This window comes from Oxyura jamaicensis, chromosome 2 (genome assembly GCF_011077185.1).
Source record: "Oxyura jamaicensis isolate SHBP4307 breed ruddy duck chromosome 2, BPBGC_Ojam_1.0, whole genome shotgun sequence".
Classification (NCBI taxonomy): domain Eukaryota; kingdom Metazoa; phylum Chordata; class Aves; order Anseriformes; family Anatidae; genus Oxyura; species Oxyura jamaicensis.
This window is the reverse complement of record NC_048894.1, coordinates 104,279,205-104,292,182: the sequence shown is the minus strand read 5'-3', so window position 1 is coordinate 104,292,182 and position 12,978 is coordinate 104,279,205. Positions and strand designations below refer to the sequence as shown.

The following is a 12,978-nucleotide window of genomic DNA, read 5'->3' as shown; positions in this document are numbered from 1 at the left end:
CAAGAGTGCTTGTTATGTATTACATACAATGTACAGACACAGAGGTGTGGTATCCTTCCTGAATATGACAAAAAATTTAAGATGTATTTCTGAGTCTTCAGATCAAATTATTTATACCAAATGAGTATGTTTACTATTTGAGAAATATCAGTCCCTAAACCCTAAGATGAATTGATGAAGAGAGAGCCAACTCGTGTTTTAGATCCTGTTTCCAGAGTTTAATTCTGATCACTTGTCTTTTTTGTCATATTCTGTGTCCAGACGCGAAAGATAAAACTTCCTTAGAAAACCTGCAGTGGAGCATAGACCCAGGAGCTGACCTTTCGCAGTACAAAATGGACGTTACTGTGATTGATACAAAGGTAAATTATCTCTTTTGCACCAAGTCAGCGTGTTCCATAATACTGGGGAAAAAAAGCCTCTAGAAGTAATGATGACACAAAACTGGGAAGAGTAGCTGATGCACCACAGTGCTGTGCAGCCATTCAGAGGGGCTTGGAGAGTTGGGCAGTGAGGAACCTCATGAAGTTCAACAAAGGCAAGTGCAGGGTTCCTGCGCCTAGGGAGGAATAACCCCATGTGCCACTACGGGCTGGGGGCTGACCTGCTGGAAAGCAGCTCTGCAGAGAAGGACCTGGGGGTCCTGGTGGACAGCAGGTTAACCGTGAGCCAGCACTGTGCCCTTGTGGCCAAGAAGGCCAACAGTGTCCTGGGGTGCGTTTGGAAGAGTGTCGCCAGCAGGTCGAGGGAGGGGATCCTGCTCCTCTGCTTAGCACTGTTAAGGCCACACCTGGAGCATTGTGTCCCATTCTGGGCTCCCCAGTACAAGAGGGACATGGAACTACTGGAGCGAGTCTGGGGGAGGGCTACGAAGATGATAAGGGGACTGGAGTACCTGTCATACAAGGACAGGTGGAAAGAGCTGGGCCTGTTTAGCCTGGAGAAAAGACAACAGAGGGGATCGTATCAATGTGTATAAATATCTGGAGGGAGGATGTCAACAAGATGGGGCCAGACTCTTCAGTGGTGCCCAGCAATAGAACAAGAGGCAAGGGGGCACAAATGAAAACGTAGGAAATTCCAGCTGAATATGAGATAACACTTCTTTACTGTGAGGGTGACAGAGCACTGGCACAGCTTGTCCAGTCTCCTTCTCTGGAGATACTCAAAACCTGCCTGGATGGGATCCTGTTCAATGTGCTCCAGGTGACCCTGCTTGGCAGGGGGGTTGGACCAGGTGATCTCCAGAGGTCCCTTACAACCTCAGCCATTCTGTGATTCTGTAATATCATGAACTGTATTCTGGGCAGTCCAAAACCACTTCCTAAGTAAAATCCTTCGCTCCTTTGACATTTGTTTGCACTCCTAAAGTGTTTGTTTATGCATCGTACAGTACAGTTATCCTAAAACATTTCAGCTGTCTTGTAGTTGATAAACTTTGCCATGTGGTACTCAGTATGAAACTGATGGTCTTGAGGGTATTTAGGTGTTTATTTTAAGACAAAAATGTTTAAAATCTCATAATTTTTCTATTGAAAGAATTCATGGTGACATATCTTTACGTTAAGTAATGGAAGACATATAGGTCATGACTACTATCCTTCTCTGATTTGGGGGCACGTTGGTTATTAGAATTAATAACTGAGAATCTTCCTGAACTTTGTTTGCTTTGTCTAGCTTAAGAGCTATCATAAAGTGTTTTGAATTGAGATTGTCTATTTTGAAAATAGTCGGTGTTTCATTGCTACCTTTTTTTTCTTTGTAGAATTTTAACATGAAAAATTTAAGGAATTTCTTGTCTATCAAGTAATGTTAATCACCCAATGTATACTTCCCATTTCAACTTCAAAACAAGTTATTCTCTTATCTAGATTTTACATCTTTATCTTGAATACGTTACTGCAGAAATAAATACCACAGTGTCCAAACGCTTTCAGTAATGGTTATGAAATAATTTTATACACACAGCAATGATGATGACTATACCAGTTGCTTCTGAGTCCAATTATCTTGTTTCCTTTTTTTTTTTTATTCAGGATGGTTCTCAGTCAAGAATTGGAGGGGAAGTTGATATGGATTATACATACATTAGTGACAGTGTACTAATAAAAATGAAAAATCAAGAGCAAAACCAGGAAAGCAGTCCAAGTAAGGCTTTTTTTTTCTTCTTTGGTTCGCTTTTTGTGAAGCAGTAAAGAATAGAGGATATTTTTTCCCCATGTGTGATTAGATTATAAGAAATGGTTTACAGTAAAAGACATGTATTTATTTTTCAGTTCACAAGGATCAGTCTGTTTCCTAATAGAATTGATGGTGTCTGTTTGTTTTAACTTACATTGTGTAAATAAGGTTTGTTCTGAGACAAAGCTAGTACCATGCTTTTATATTGTTTAAGATGTTAAATACTTTCCATGTTCTGACCTGTAATGTCAGAACCAGCTCTTACAACTAAGAGCTTTGAAACTTTGCCATGGAATCAGGATTCTATGACCAATTCTATTCTATCAGGATTTCTATGACCAATTACTAAGACCAGTTTCATTTTTAATAGTATGCAAGTAGTCCTAGTGCATTTAAAATAAATCCAGGTGTATTTATATCACATTTAGTGTATGCTAATTGGTGAGTCATGGCTGCAGGGCAGTGACTTTCAACAGTCGTGGATTTTGGGGGGGGGGCCCCGCCACGACACAGTGTTTTAAGTTGATGTTTTTTTGGGGTGGGTTTTCATTTTTCTTTCTTTGTTTGTTTCTATTTTAAGCTGTTGCAACTTGATCACATTTATGTAGTTTATTTCCTACCTAAAGAGAATATTTCCTTCTGCTTGGATTAAGCTGGAATTACAACAAAAATCTCATCTGTGTACTTCTAAGGTTAAAGGTATATCAAAGAGATTCAGCAGTTAATCAAAATTTAGAAATGGAGTCAAGATATCTACATGAAAAAATTGAGTTTTGTACACATTTAAAAGACTCGTGGAAAGGTTGCAGAAAGAATAACTGTATCAGTATTGTTAAGTTAATCACTACTGGAGTTGGAATTGGATGCTGATTCTTGATATCCATTCAGTCAAAATATGCTCTCTTAAATTGTTGAGAGACTGATTTGAACATTCATTATATATATATATTTTTTTACATAATAGGAGGAGAAAAAAAAATGAATGATACCATAACAGAAATGTTTGATCGGACAAACAATGAAGAATATGAATCATGCCTACCAGAAGATGGTCTTTCTGTGTGTGATGAAAAAGAAACTCTTCTTGAAGAAGAGCAGGATAAAGGAATACCAGTAGCAAGCAAGAAACTAAAGAGTAGGATATTTTTTTTTGTCTTTATTAGACTGATCAAACTACAAGAGTTGATTTGAAACCAGGCTTTGTTCTGTGGGAACAAATATGCCAACTAAACTCTGAGTTCATTTTCATAAGTTCATGGAGGATTATAATGGCACAACAAACCAACCTGAAAATTATTTTGTTGGTTGGTTTATATTGCATGCACACAAATATGGGAGATGTAATGGAAGCTGACATAGAAGCTGTACGGTGAGGTGACTCTTAAAGGAATCACCAGTTTTTGGCTGTAGATTATGATTATAATTGCTTGCTTCCTTTGTTCCCCTGCCTATATTGAGATTTCTCAATATTTTGTATTTTAAGCAACCTTTCCTTTGCTATTCTGCTCATCTTCTTTGCTTGTCCATTGTTCTTTTCCTTCTCGTCCAGTAATGCTTTTTTGAACACTGGTTCAATTCTTTATTATTTCTACTTTTTCTTTGAATCTGCTGCCTCAGAGCAGCATGCGCATGGCGTTCTTATATTTCTTAATATTTTCCCGCTTACCATTTTGCAGACATTTCTATAGGCAGCCTGCTAACCTTATGTGACGTGTAGGTTTTTTTTCTTCATGTATATTTACAGAACATGAGGATAAACAAGATAAAGCCAAACAGAAAGCTTTTGTGGAGCCGTATTTCAAAAGTGATGAAAGGTAATTTGCCTAATAGAAATAGAAAGAAAAGTAGCTTGTTTAATACAGGCATTTTAAGGCTCTTTATTTCCTCCCTATAGAGAACTTGTTCTTCCATAAAACAATCCTGTTTGTATGTAGCTTACTAGCAGCTGAAGATGCACAGGTAAAACACAGTAAATTAGATAAAAGCATTAGATAAAAGCTGAAGGGGGGTACGACTAAACATATTGAGAGGCATTTCTATCCTAATTACTCAAATGAAAGGAATGATATTTCTGCTTTTTATAACCCTGTTGAAAGAAGCATTTTGTAATCCATGCAGTTTCTTATATCAAAGAGGCTGGGGTTGCTTGTACAAATACAAACTTTTCCTTATCTCTGGCATTTTTTTCCCCTTCCTCTAGGCAATAAATGAGGAACTGTAAGCAACTGTACCTCCTAGTGCTTCCTCCGTTGCCTTTCTGCCTAATCGTTGGTAGCCTGAATCTTCATTTCCTAATGATATTATGTCCTTCAGTTACATAGTTAGTGGCTTTTTTTAACACCTCAGTGTGTCATATTTGTAGAAGAGGATTTGTTTAGTGTTTTCTGGTTTTGGAAAAGAGCACATTAGTTAAAAAAAAAAAAAAAAAAGTAAACCTGTTCAGTGCTTGAACCAGAACATATATTCTTCCTTTAGAAATCAGAGTAAGAACTTCTGTGTCAGACAAAATATGTATTCTTCAGAAGATGTATTTTTTGAGTAATTTAGATCAAGTTACTTACTTTCACATGATGAAAAGCCATAAAAAACTGAGACACATCTAAGGCGATGTTAAGGATCATGATTCATTTTTAAAACCTTTGGACTGTTTTACTTAAAAAGAAATAATTTTATTCAGGAATGAAATGCAATGCGTTTGGGTTTGTAGATATTTTGTGATTTTTTTTTTCTTTTCTTGAAACTATCCATTGTATTCTAAAAAAAAGGGAAATTTCTCAGACATGCAGAGGGAATGAATGTACAATCATATGAAAACATTTTTGCTTTTCAGAAAGAACACTATGTTAGATTTTCCTCATATTGAGGTTATTCGTAAGAAAGAAGAAAGAAGAAAATTGCATGGCCATACTTGTAAGGAATGTGAAATAGTAAGTACTGCTCTGAATTCTAATCTTCCAGCTCTTCTGCTATCTAAGTTAGGAAGTGCTATTGAAATTATGAGTCTGCTTGTCTCATCTTCAACACATAACTGAGCAAAGAATTGTCTACCAAAGGTGTTTATGTTGTGGTTTTTTTTAACTGTAGTAACTGCATGTAACTTTTATTCTCTGCATGTATGAAGCTTGAAACTTCTCACAGTGTAGTTCCATACTGTGTAACCAGTTTTTGTTAATAAGATACATCAGCTAGTCAAAGAATGACTCTAGGTTTCTGTAGTTCAAAAAAATCTACTGAAATTCACAGGTACTGGAATAAGTATGCTCTGTTTCCTGTTGTACCTACGTGTCTTGATTTCTGTTTTATTTCTTGTTTTCAGATAGTTAAACCAGCATAGGTGCCAGTGTAAATATAGATACAAATGTTAAAAAAAAAATATTTGCTTTAGCAGGGAAAATGTGTGAGATTTTAGGTTTCTCCATAGTAAGTTTTCCCTTCCTTTAAAATTACCAAACTGCTTTCAGATACTGTGTATAAAGATAAAACACTGACATAGTTACATGTATAGTAAGGTTATTTGGTAATATGTTTGGTTACAGTAGACTTTTACGCTGGAGTTAATTAGGCAATGATCTAATAAGTAAACATTCTGCAAGTGTGAATTATACCCGGAGTCTTTTCATATAATTTCCATACCTGTATAAAACCAACATTTTTCATAGGTTCTCCTGCTGTTCACTTTATAGTTACATTTACTTAGCTGAAGAAATATATCAGAGTGCATGTGGGACAAAAATATGTTCCTGAAAAATCTTTGGTAAAACTCATTAAATACAAATAATTAAGTTTTATAGTCAACTAATAAATACCATTTTCAAAAAAGTGTTTTAATTTAGATAGCTTGAAAGAAAACAGGATGTTGAAGGGATGGGGAAAAAAAAAAAAAAAACAACAACACAAAACAGACAAAGAACCCACAAAACAATAACAACAACTTTAGCTTATTTTGGGGGCTTAGAGACACCTGTTGACTGTTTCAATTTCCTGTATCTGTAAGCTATAGATCAGTCTATCCAGTTCTTGTTACTTCCTGGCATATTAATTAGAATGGTGACTTTGCAAACAGCTTTGATTTTTACAATATTAGGTTTCTACATTAAACTTCAGAAAATATTTTTTTAGCCGAGGCCATTCAAGATGAATGTCTTAGAACATGCGTAATGCTTGGCTGTATCACTGCACTGTAATAAAACTACCTTGGAATTAAATGCCTATGAAAAAAAGGAGTATTAGACAAAGCATACATGATGCTTTAAAAAAGTCTAGGCTTATTAGTGATAAGGTTTTGAAAAGTTTGTGAAGTCTAAGGAAATGTGTAGGGAATGGGTAAAAATCAGTAAATAGTTTCAGCTGTGTGCTACAAGCAGGATGAGAGTGGGAGGATTACCTGTCCTTCTGAGCTGATGTGAGAGATTTGAGTTCTGTTTGTGCCATGGCCAAGCGTTACTTCTAAGTCATCATCACAAATCATGGTGGAAGCATCTCATTCACTTCGCAGGGTAAAACATGTGACACAGTGCCTTGCCTCGATGTGATGAGATCAGAGAAAGATCAGAGAAGGATTGTGTGGAGAAGTCGCTGCTTGTAAAAATAGTATTTTTAAGTGTGATTAAATCTAGCTACACTTCTAAGCAGGAGAATCAGTCAGATGTTTTTAAGTTACAGAAATGACTAAGTAACTACTAAACTAATGACTAGCATTTGAAGGATTTGTTTTCTTTCTGAGACTGCAAAAAAAGGTGGAGCTGTGTAAAGAACTCTTTCATGGTGAAGGTACTGCAGGATGAGACTTCTCACATGTAGAAAAACCCAGCTTAAATGTTCTGTGATGACTGCAGATGCCGTGGATAGTGCTCTCAATCTAGAAAACAGTGGAGACTTCTGCTCTCTGTAGAGCAAACACACACGTAACTTTCATTCTTTGCCAACCCCAATACAAGCTAAATTTAAAAAAAAAAAAAAGTTGCTTTCAAATTTCTTTTGAATGCACACCTAGTTTGTTTTTTTTCATTTTCTTTTCTTCAAAAACTCTGCTGTATTTCTTATTGTTCGATCCACAAATATTCCATTGTAATCATAAACTTTTAACCCCTCCCTTTCCCAGTGCAGTACACTGCAGGTTTTTAGTAGGCTGTTCTCTAAAATTCCAGCTGTTTAAAGGACAGACATAAGGTGTACTGCTAATTATCCTTCAATAAGACTCAGCTAATAATCTATTTGGTTTGCACAGATACTGTAGGGTTTTCACAATTAATTTTGTTGACCCTATCACCATGTTGTTTCTTAACCTTTCATCAGTCAATATTGATGTGTATTAGATGATGATTGCCTGCTCCTCTTTTTTCATTAGTGTCTAGATCTTTGAGTGGCAGGCATTCTTCCATCTGGGTCTCTGAAGTCCAGCTAAGTAACTGTGGCCTCACTTCATCTGACTCAATTCCTGAACTGTTGATATCTGCTTTAGTTCTGGTCTTGGCCGTTGGCTTTTTGTTGTTTAAGGAGACCTTGTATGAGGCAGTGGCAGACTCAGTTTCTCCAAATTCAGGGACTAAAAAGGGAGGTGTTGTTGGAGGTGCTGTTGGAGGTGTTGGAGCAAGAAAAGTTTAGTAAATTATGCGCTTTGAAGAAATTTTTACTATGGTCTCATCACCACTCCTGAGTATTTCCTATGGCAGTAGCAGTCCATCCTATCCTACATACAAGGATTTTGTAGGAGACAGAACAGTAATCTGAAATTTTGGGTACAGCCTATTAATGACCTGCATCTCTCTGATCTTGACTAGGAAATCCACGTGTTACTAGATTAGCTTCCTGTACTAATGAGGGCTATTAGAGCAGAATACGCTCTGAACTGATACTGGGGGGAAAGCTGCAATTCCCACAGACTATAGAATCCTAGATGAAGCAAAGCTACTTTTCCTAGTTTGTGCAGTAGTCACTGACAATTTCAGACCTGTGGTTACTCTCTTACCTACATAATCATCAATACTTACATCTCAGGAATAAAAATCCTCTTCCCCAAAATCATATTTTTTACTTTACCTGCTATCTGTTAGTAAAGTACACTAATAAATCCCTGTTGTTTTTCTTTCTATTTAAAATAAGTAGGTTTTCTGAAATACTACCAGTAAATGGAGACAGGAAGTAATCTCTGTTGACAGAAATATTCTGTTCCTTTCCTGTTTCCCACTCCAGATCACTTTCCAGCTGACTGAATGAGGTTTTAATTCTTCATTTTTGAATCTTAACATTGTCATTTTGATGGAATTGTTTCACCACTTCTGTGTGGGCCAGGTTTCTTGTTTTCAGAGCTTCCAGCTTTGAAAATACCATGGTACCCTGTGGTATCTAAGTGACAGGTTCCTCTTTTGGGAGATCTAAACTAAAATCCCAAGCTAAAGAACTGCACCAAAAAATCTGTTTTTTCAAGATGCGACTTAAGGGAACACACAGCAAAGAAGCTTGGAGATGGTATATGTACTTTTTCTCTTTTCAGCTGACACATTTTTTTTAAAAAAAGGAAAGGGAATGTTTGGGGAGAAGTAGCTAGTCAATTTACTATATACTCTAGAGAACGTCCAGGTAGCTTCTGGAGACCCAGTAGTCTGTCACCATATGTTAAACTACCTCTTTATGCACTCCTAACTTGAGGATAATAAAGCAGGAAGCATGTTGACTTGTTTGCTATAAGCTCAGTAGGTTTAGATACTGCAAACAATTTTGCAGCATGAATTTTTAGCGTGGTATTCATTTTTTTTTTCTGTTTTATTTGAAACTGTAAACTGAAACTTAGTTTATTAGAGAATGCCTGTCTAATTCAACACCTGTTTCACAGCTTCACAAAATCAGCCAGTAAAACTGTTGACATAAGTAATTATACACATTGCAAAACCTTGTACCTATGGTATGTTAAAAGATACAAAGTTAACAAACGTGCTGCTGTAAGGTTATGCGTAATCTGTAAATTCTGTAAACTTTTAGGATAATGGCCAGATGTTTGTCATGTGGATAACAAATCTTTACTCTTGGCTATCCTCACCCTTATTCTGAGGTAACTGTGTTGATAAACAATGATTGACAGTGTTGTGTAAAACAGTTGCTGTGTATGTATAAATGTGTTAACGTGGATTTTTCTTTTTCTAACACACAGTATTATGCAGATATTCCAGAAGAAGAGAGAGAGAAGAAACTAGCTGCCTGTTCAAGACACAGATTTCGCTACATTCCTCCAAACACACCTGAAAATTTCTGGGAGGTTGGATTTCCTTCCACCCAAACTTGTGTGGAAAGAGGTTAGTGTGAAAAATGGCTTACAAAGCACTTTTTAAAGCTAATTTTTAAATGGTTTTCTGGATTTGTCTCTAGTTCATACAGCAGCCTTTCTCACCCAGTCTTTCTGAGCTCTGTTTACTTACCAGCAACCAGAATTTTGAAAGAATATTGTCTCTGTTTAGCCGCACCTATACTAGCAGGAAGAGGGGAATATAGAGAAACTTTCTCAGAACCTAGATAGAGAAGGCAGAAATAATTGGAACTGTTATAGAACATAATTAAAGTTCTGCTTGTCTTTGAAGCAAAGCAAGAACAGGGTCAACGTTTTCAGAGGCAAAGGCTGAGAGACTGTACTTACTGAGGAGAGACAGGCAGCACCACCAATCTCCTTTGTCTGTACCTTGTGGGCTCCTTAGCACAAAATGAAAACTGAAAAGTTGAGGAACAGGTGTGATTAGAAGCTTATATCCTGGTTATTAGTGAACCTCAAAAGCTGGGTGGTTTTTGTTTGTTTTTGAACTTTTTTTTCTTTAACTTCTCAAGGAAAATTGTTCTTTTCTGAATATTTTGTGAAATCCTGGAGTTTGGTATAAAAATGAATTTTTACTAATGGCTTTAAACATGGTGCATTTGTACTGTACTATGTGTATATTTCTTCAGAAGTGGTTAAAGTCAGAGATACGGCGTCCTATATGAACCGTCTGAGTTACTTTATTTTTCAGAACAGAGAGCCTTGATTTTTAGATACTTATATAACTTCCATAGTGCAAGGCATACTGCTTAATCAAGATGTGCGGAGTTGAGTTTGTTTAAATTTGAGCCTGGATTTCCAAGAAATGTGTGCATTTCAAACATGATGTTCAGAACTTTCAGCCTCCAAGCATTGTGGGAATCCAGTGGAAGTCAAGTTCCTCCTTCCTAAATATCCACTGTGAGGGGTTAAGGTAGTTACCAAACTAGCAGGCGATTAAGCTTCCTTGGGCTTGATTAGGCTTCAGGAAAGTTTCCCCTTGCCCATAAATCTGTTTCTGGTATCACATACTGACAGTGAATCTGTCAGTCCAGCAGGAACACGGCTGATTCACCGCTTCCTTTGTGCGTTGTCTCTTTCCTCCCTCTGTGTCCAGCTAGGTAGGGCTTGGCTGTGGCTGGTCCGTTCCTCTTTTGCCTTAGGTAATGAGATAAAATTTTTGTTGTAGAGCCTTCTTTGGTTCTTGATCATTATCTTTTAAGATGAACAAATCTTAGTCCGTCTCTTCCGCTCTTGATTGCCTTGTACCTGTTTCAGCCAATGGGAAAGCTGGTCTAAACGCTAAGCCATGTCCATTTATAACGTCAGGCAATCGAGATACCATGTTAGGGAAACTGTCTTTTACTACCCACTTGGAATCTGCTCGCATGCTTGTTAAAATTAGATTCTTAGCAATTTTCTTGTTCTGCTAGGATAAGAGCTATTTAGTTGTTAATGGTCCTCAACAGCATATTAAAGACAGCCTTTACATCTGCCCTTTCTTCATAAAAGCCATGTTATACAAGAGTGCAGCAAGGAGAGGCTGCCAAACAATTACAGTTGTCACTCGGAAGTAGGGGGGTATGTAGGGTGTCTTTTCTGTTTCTTAGTGGTATCTTGAACTAATTGGATTTTTTAAATTAAGTGAGGGTTGTAAAGAAAGTATTTTCCAACTATGAAGTCAGAATCTACTACTCTCACTTCAACGGATGTTATTGCTGATAAACAGCAAGGGTTTGACAAAAGCCAGATGCTGTAACTGATCTGCATAAAGTGTCTGCTTACTGTCAGCGTTAGCTAAGTTGAGCATGTTACAGAAATTTTCTATACACTTTTCTTATCAGAGAGCCGTTCAAAGGGTGTTTGATCTACAGGTTACTGTTTGGCTTCTTCCAGATTGACAAGTCTTTAATAAAAAAAAGAATGCTCTCAAAACAGACACACATACCCTTCAGACCCACGAAATGCATGTGTCTAAAGTTTCCTCTTTGTGACTAGGGAATACCTTTTTAAGTGTTTTTTTTTTTAAATCCAACTGAATTTGCAGTACTGATATGCTTGTAACTCTTACGTTATATAAAATCTTTTTCAGAAGAAAATTAAAAATGTGGTGTTGCATCTAGCTGAACAGTTCATAGCCCCCATTCTTCAGTCTTAGATGTTGGTATTACATTACTGTGCAGTCATCTACCAGAAAGCAGCTGAGTGCTTTTGTTAATGATGCTGCACCCTGGGATCTCCAACTTTCTCTCAAGTGAGAACCAGTTACAAGAAAGGGTAGGGGGAGGCATAATCAGAAGGTATTTTTAAAGGTAAACAAAAAATGAAACTCAAGCTATGCATGTTAATATATTGTATTTATTGTCTCATCTTTGTTCTTATTCTTTTAAGGATATATTAAAGAGGATCTTGCTCCCTGTCAACGTCCGAAAAGGCGGCAGCCTTATGCTGTAATGTTCTCTCCGAAAGGCAAAGAGCAGAAGACATAAATGATGGGGAAGTAGGGCAACTTGAAGAGCATCTTTCCTGTCCTTAGATATTTATAGTTAATATAAACTTGAAATAGAGAACTGTGTTTTCCACAACGATAAATCATTTCATTAAATATGTAAATTTTATAAAATTCATTTGAAAATCTGAAGTATGTACCAGGAAACAAAGCTATTTAATGTACGTTTGTTTCATATTGTGTCAATACATTTTGTATTAATTTTTGCACCTGTCAAACACAGCGTCTTTTTTTTTTTTTTTTCTTTGAAGTCAACAGTTACAACTTCAGCAAATCCTGTCTAATCTTTGTGTTATTAAGTAACTTCTTTGAAGTCACTGAGATCACAGTTGTTCTTGCAAGGTCTTAAATGCCTGTCAATGGGAACAGAAATGTGGATTTCGTAGGGTGCTTTCATTTTGCACTGGATTTTTTTATATAACCTTTTTCTTATTGCAATAATAGTTTTATCTACTTGTAATAAAACTGTATTAAATATGAAAGGTATCTACTGTTAATAGTTCAGAAGTATAGAAATCCGTAGAGTCTAAGCGTTTTCTTTAAAATGTTGGGGCAAAATGTATAGAACCATGTTTCTGCATTGTTTAAATTAGAATATCCAATTTTTCTCTTTTTAATTTGCATCTGTTTGTATTCAGTTCTGTGCTTTATTGATAAGGAGATAAGTATTGATACTTTTAAATTTGGTTGACAGCTGTGCAGAGTTCTCCTAGGCAATGATGACTGCTGTCCACGAGGTTATGAAGGATTCTCTAGAGGTGTTTTATGGGAGAGTAAGAACATACAGTATCACAGAGGCAAGGTGGTCACAAGAGGCACAGAGGCTTTTACACAGGCAGACAGGCCAAAGATCACTTCAGGATGCTTAGGGATAAAATAATGTTCTAGGATAGAGAAGAATAAAATGTTCAAGCAGTATGCAGCCAGGGATGCGCTCAACCAAAGAGAACACCTTTTAAAAGGAGATCATAAAATAAGCAAGTATTTATATACCTTAAGCCAAAATAAA

At 36.7% G+C, this 12,978-nt stretch overlaps 1 protein-coding gene across 4 annotated transcripts in view; it reads left to right on the top strand.

Moving 5' to 3' along the window:
- RBBP8 (RB binding protein 8, endonuclease) overlaps positions 1-12,451 on the top strand; it is a 41,962-nt gene extending 29,511 nt beyond the window's left edge. For all 4 annotated transcript variants that reach the window (XM_035318999.1, XM_035318997.1, XM_035318996.1 and 1 more), the window contains 7 exons: positions 262-362; positions 2,037-2,148; positions 3,146-3,316; positions 3,926-3,995; positions 5,012-5,108; positions 9,329-9,470; positions 11,852-12,451. In XM_035318999.1, the coding sequence (XP_035174890.1) occupies positions 262-362; positions 2,037-2,148; positions 3,146-3,316; positions 3,926-3,995; positions 5,012-5,108; positions 9,329-9,470; positions 11,852-11,949 (791 nt within the window). In that variant the 3' untranslated portion in view covers positions 11,950-12,451. The remainder of the gene's footprint in view (positions 1-261; positions 363-2,036; positions 2,149-3,145; positions 3,317-3,925; positions 3,996-5,011; positions 5,109-9,328; positions 9,471-11,851) is intronic.
- The last annotated feature ends 527 nt before the right edge of the window (positions 12,452-12,978 follow it).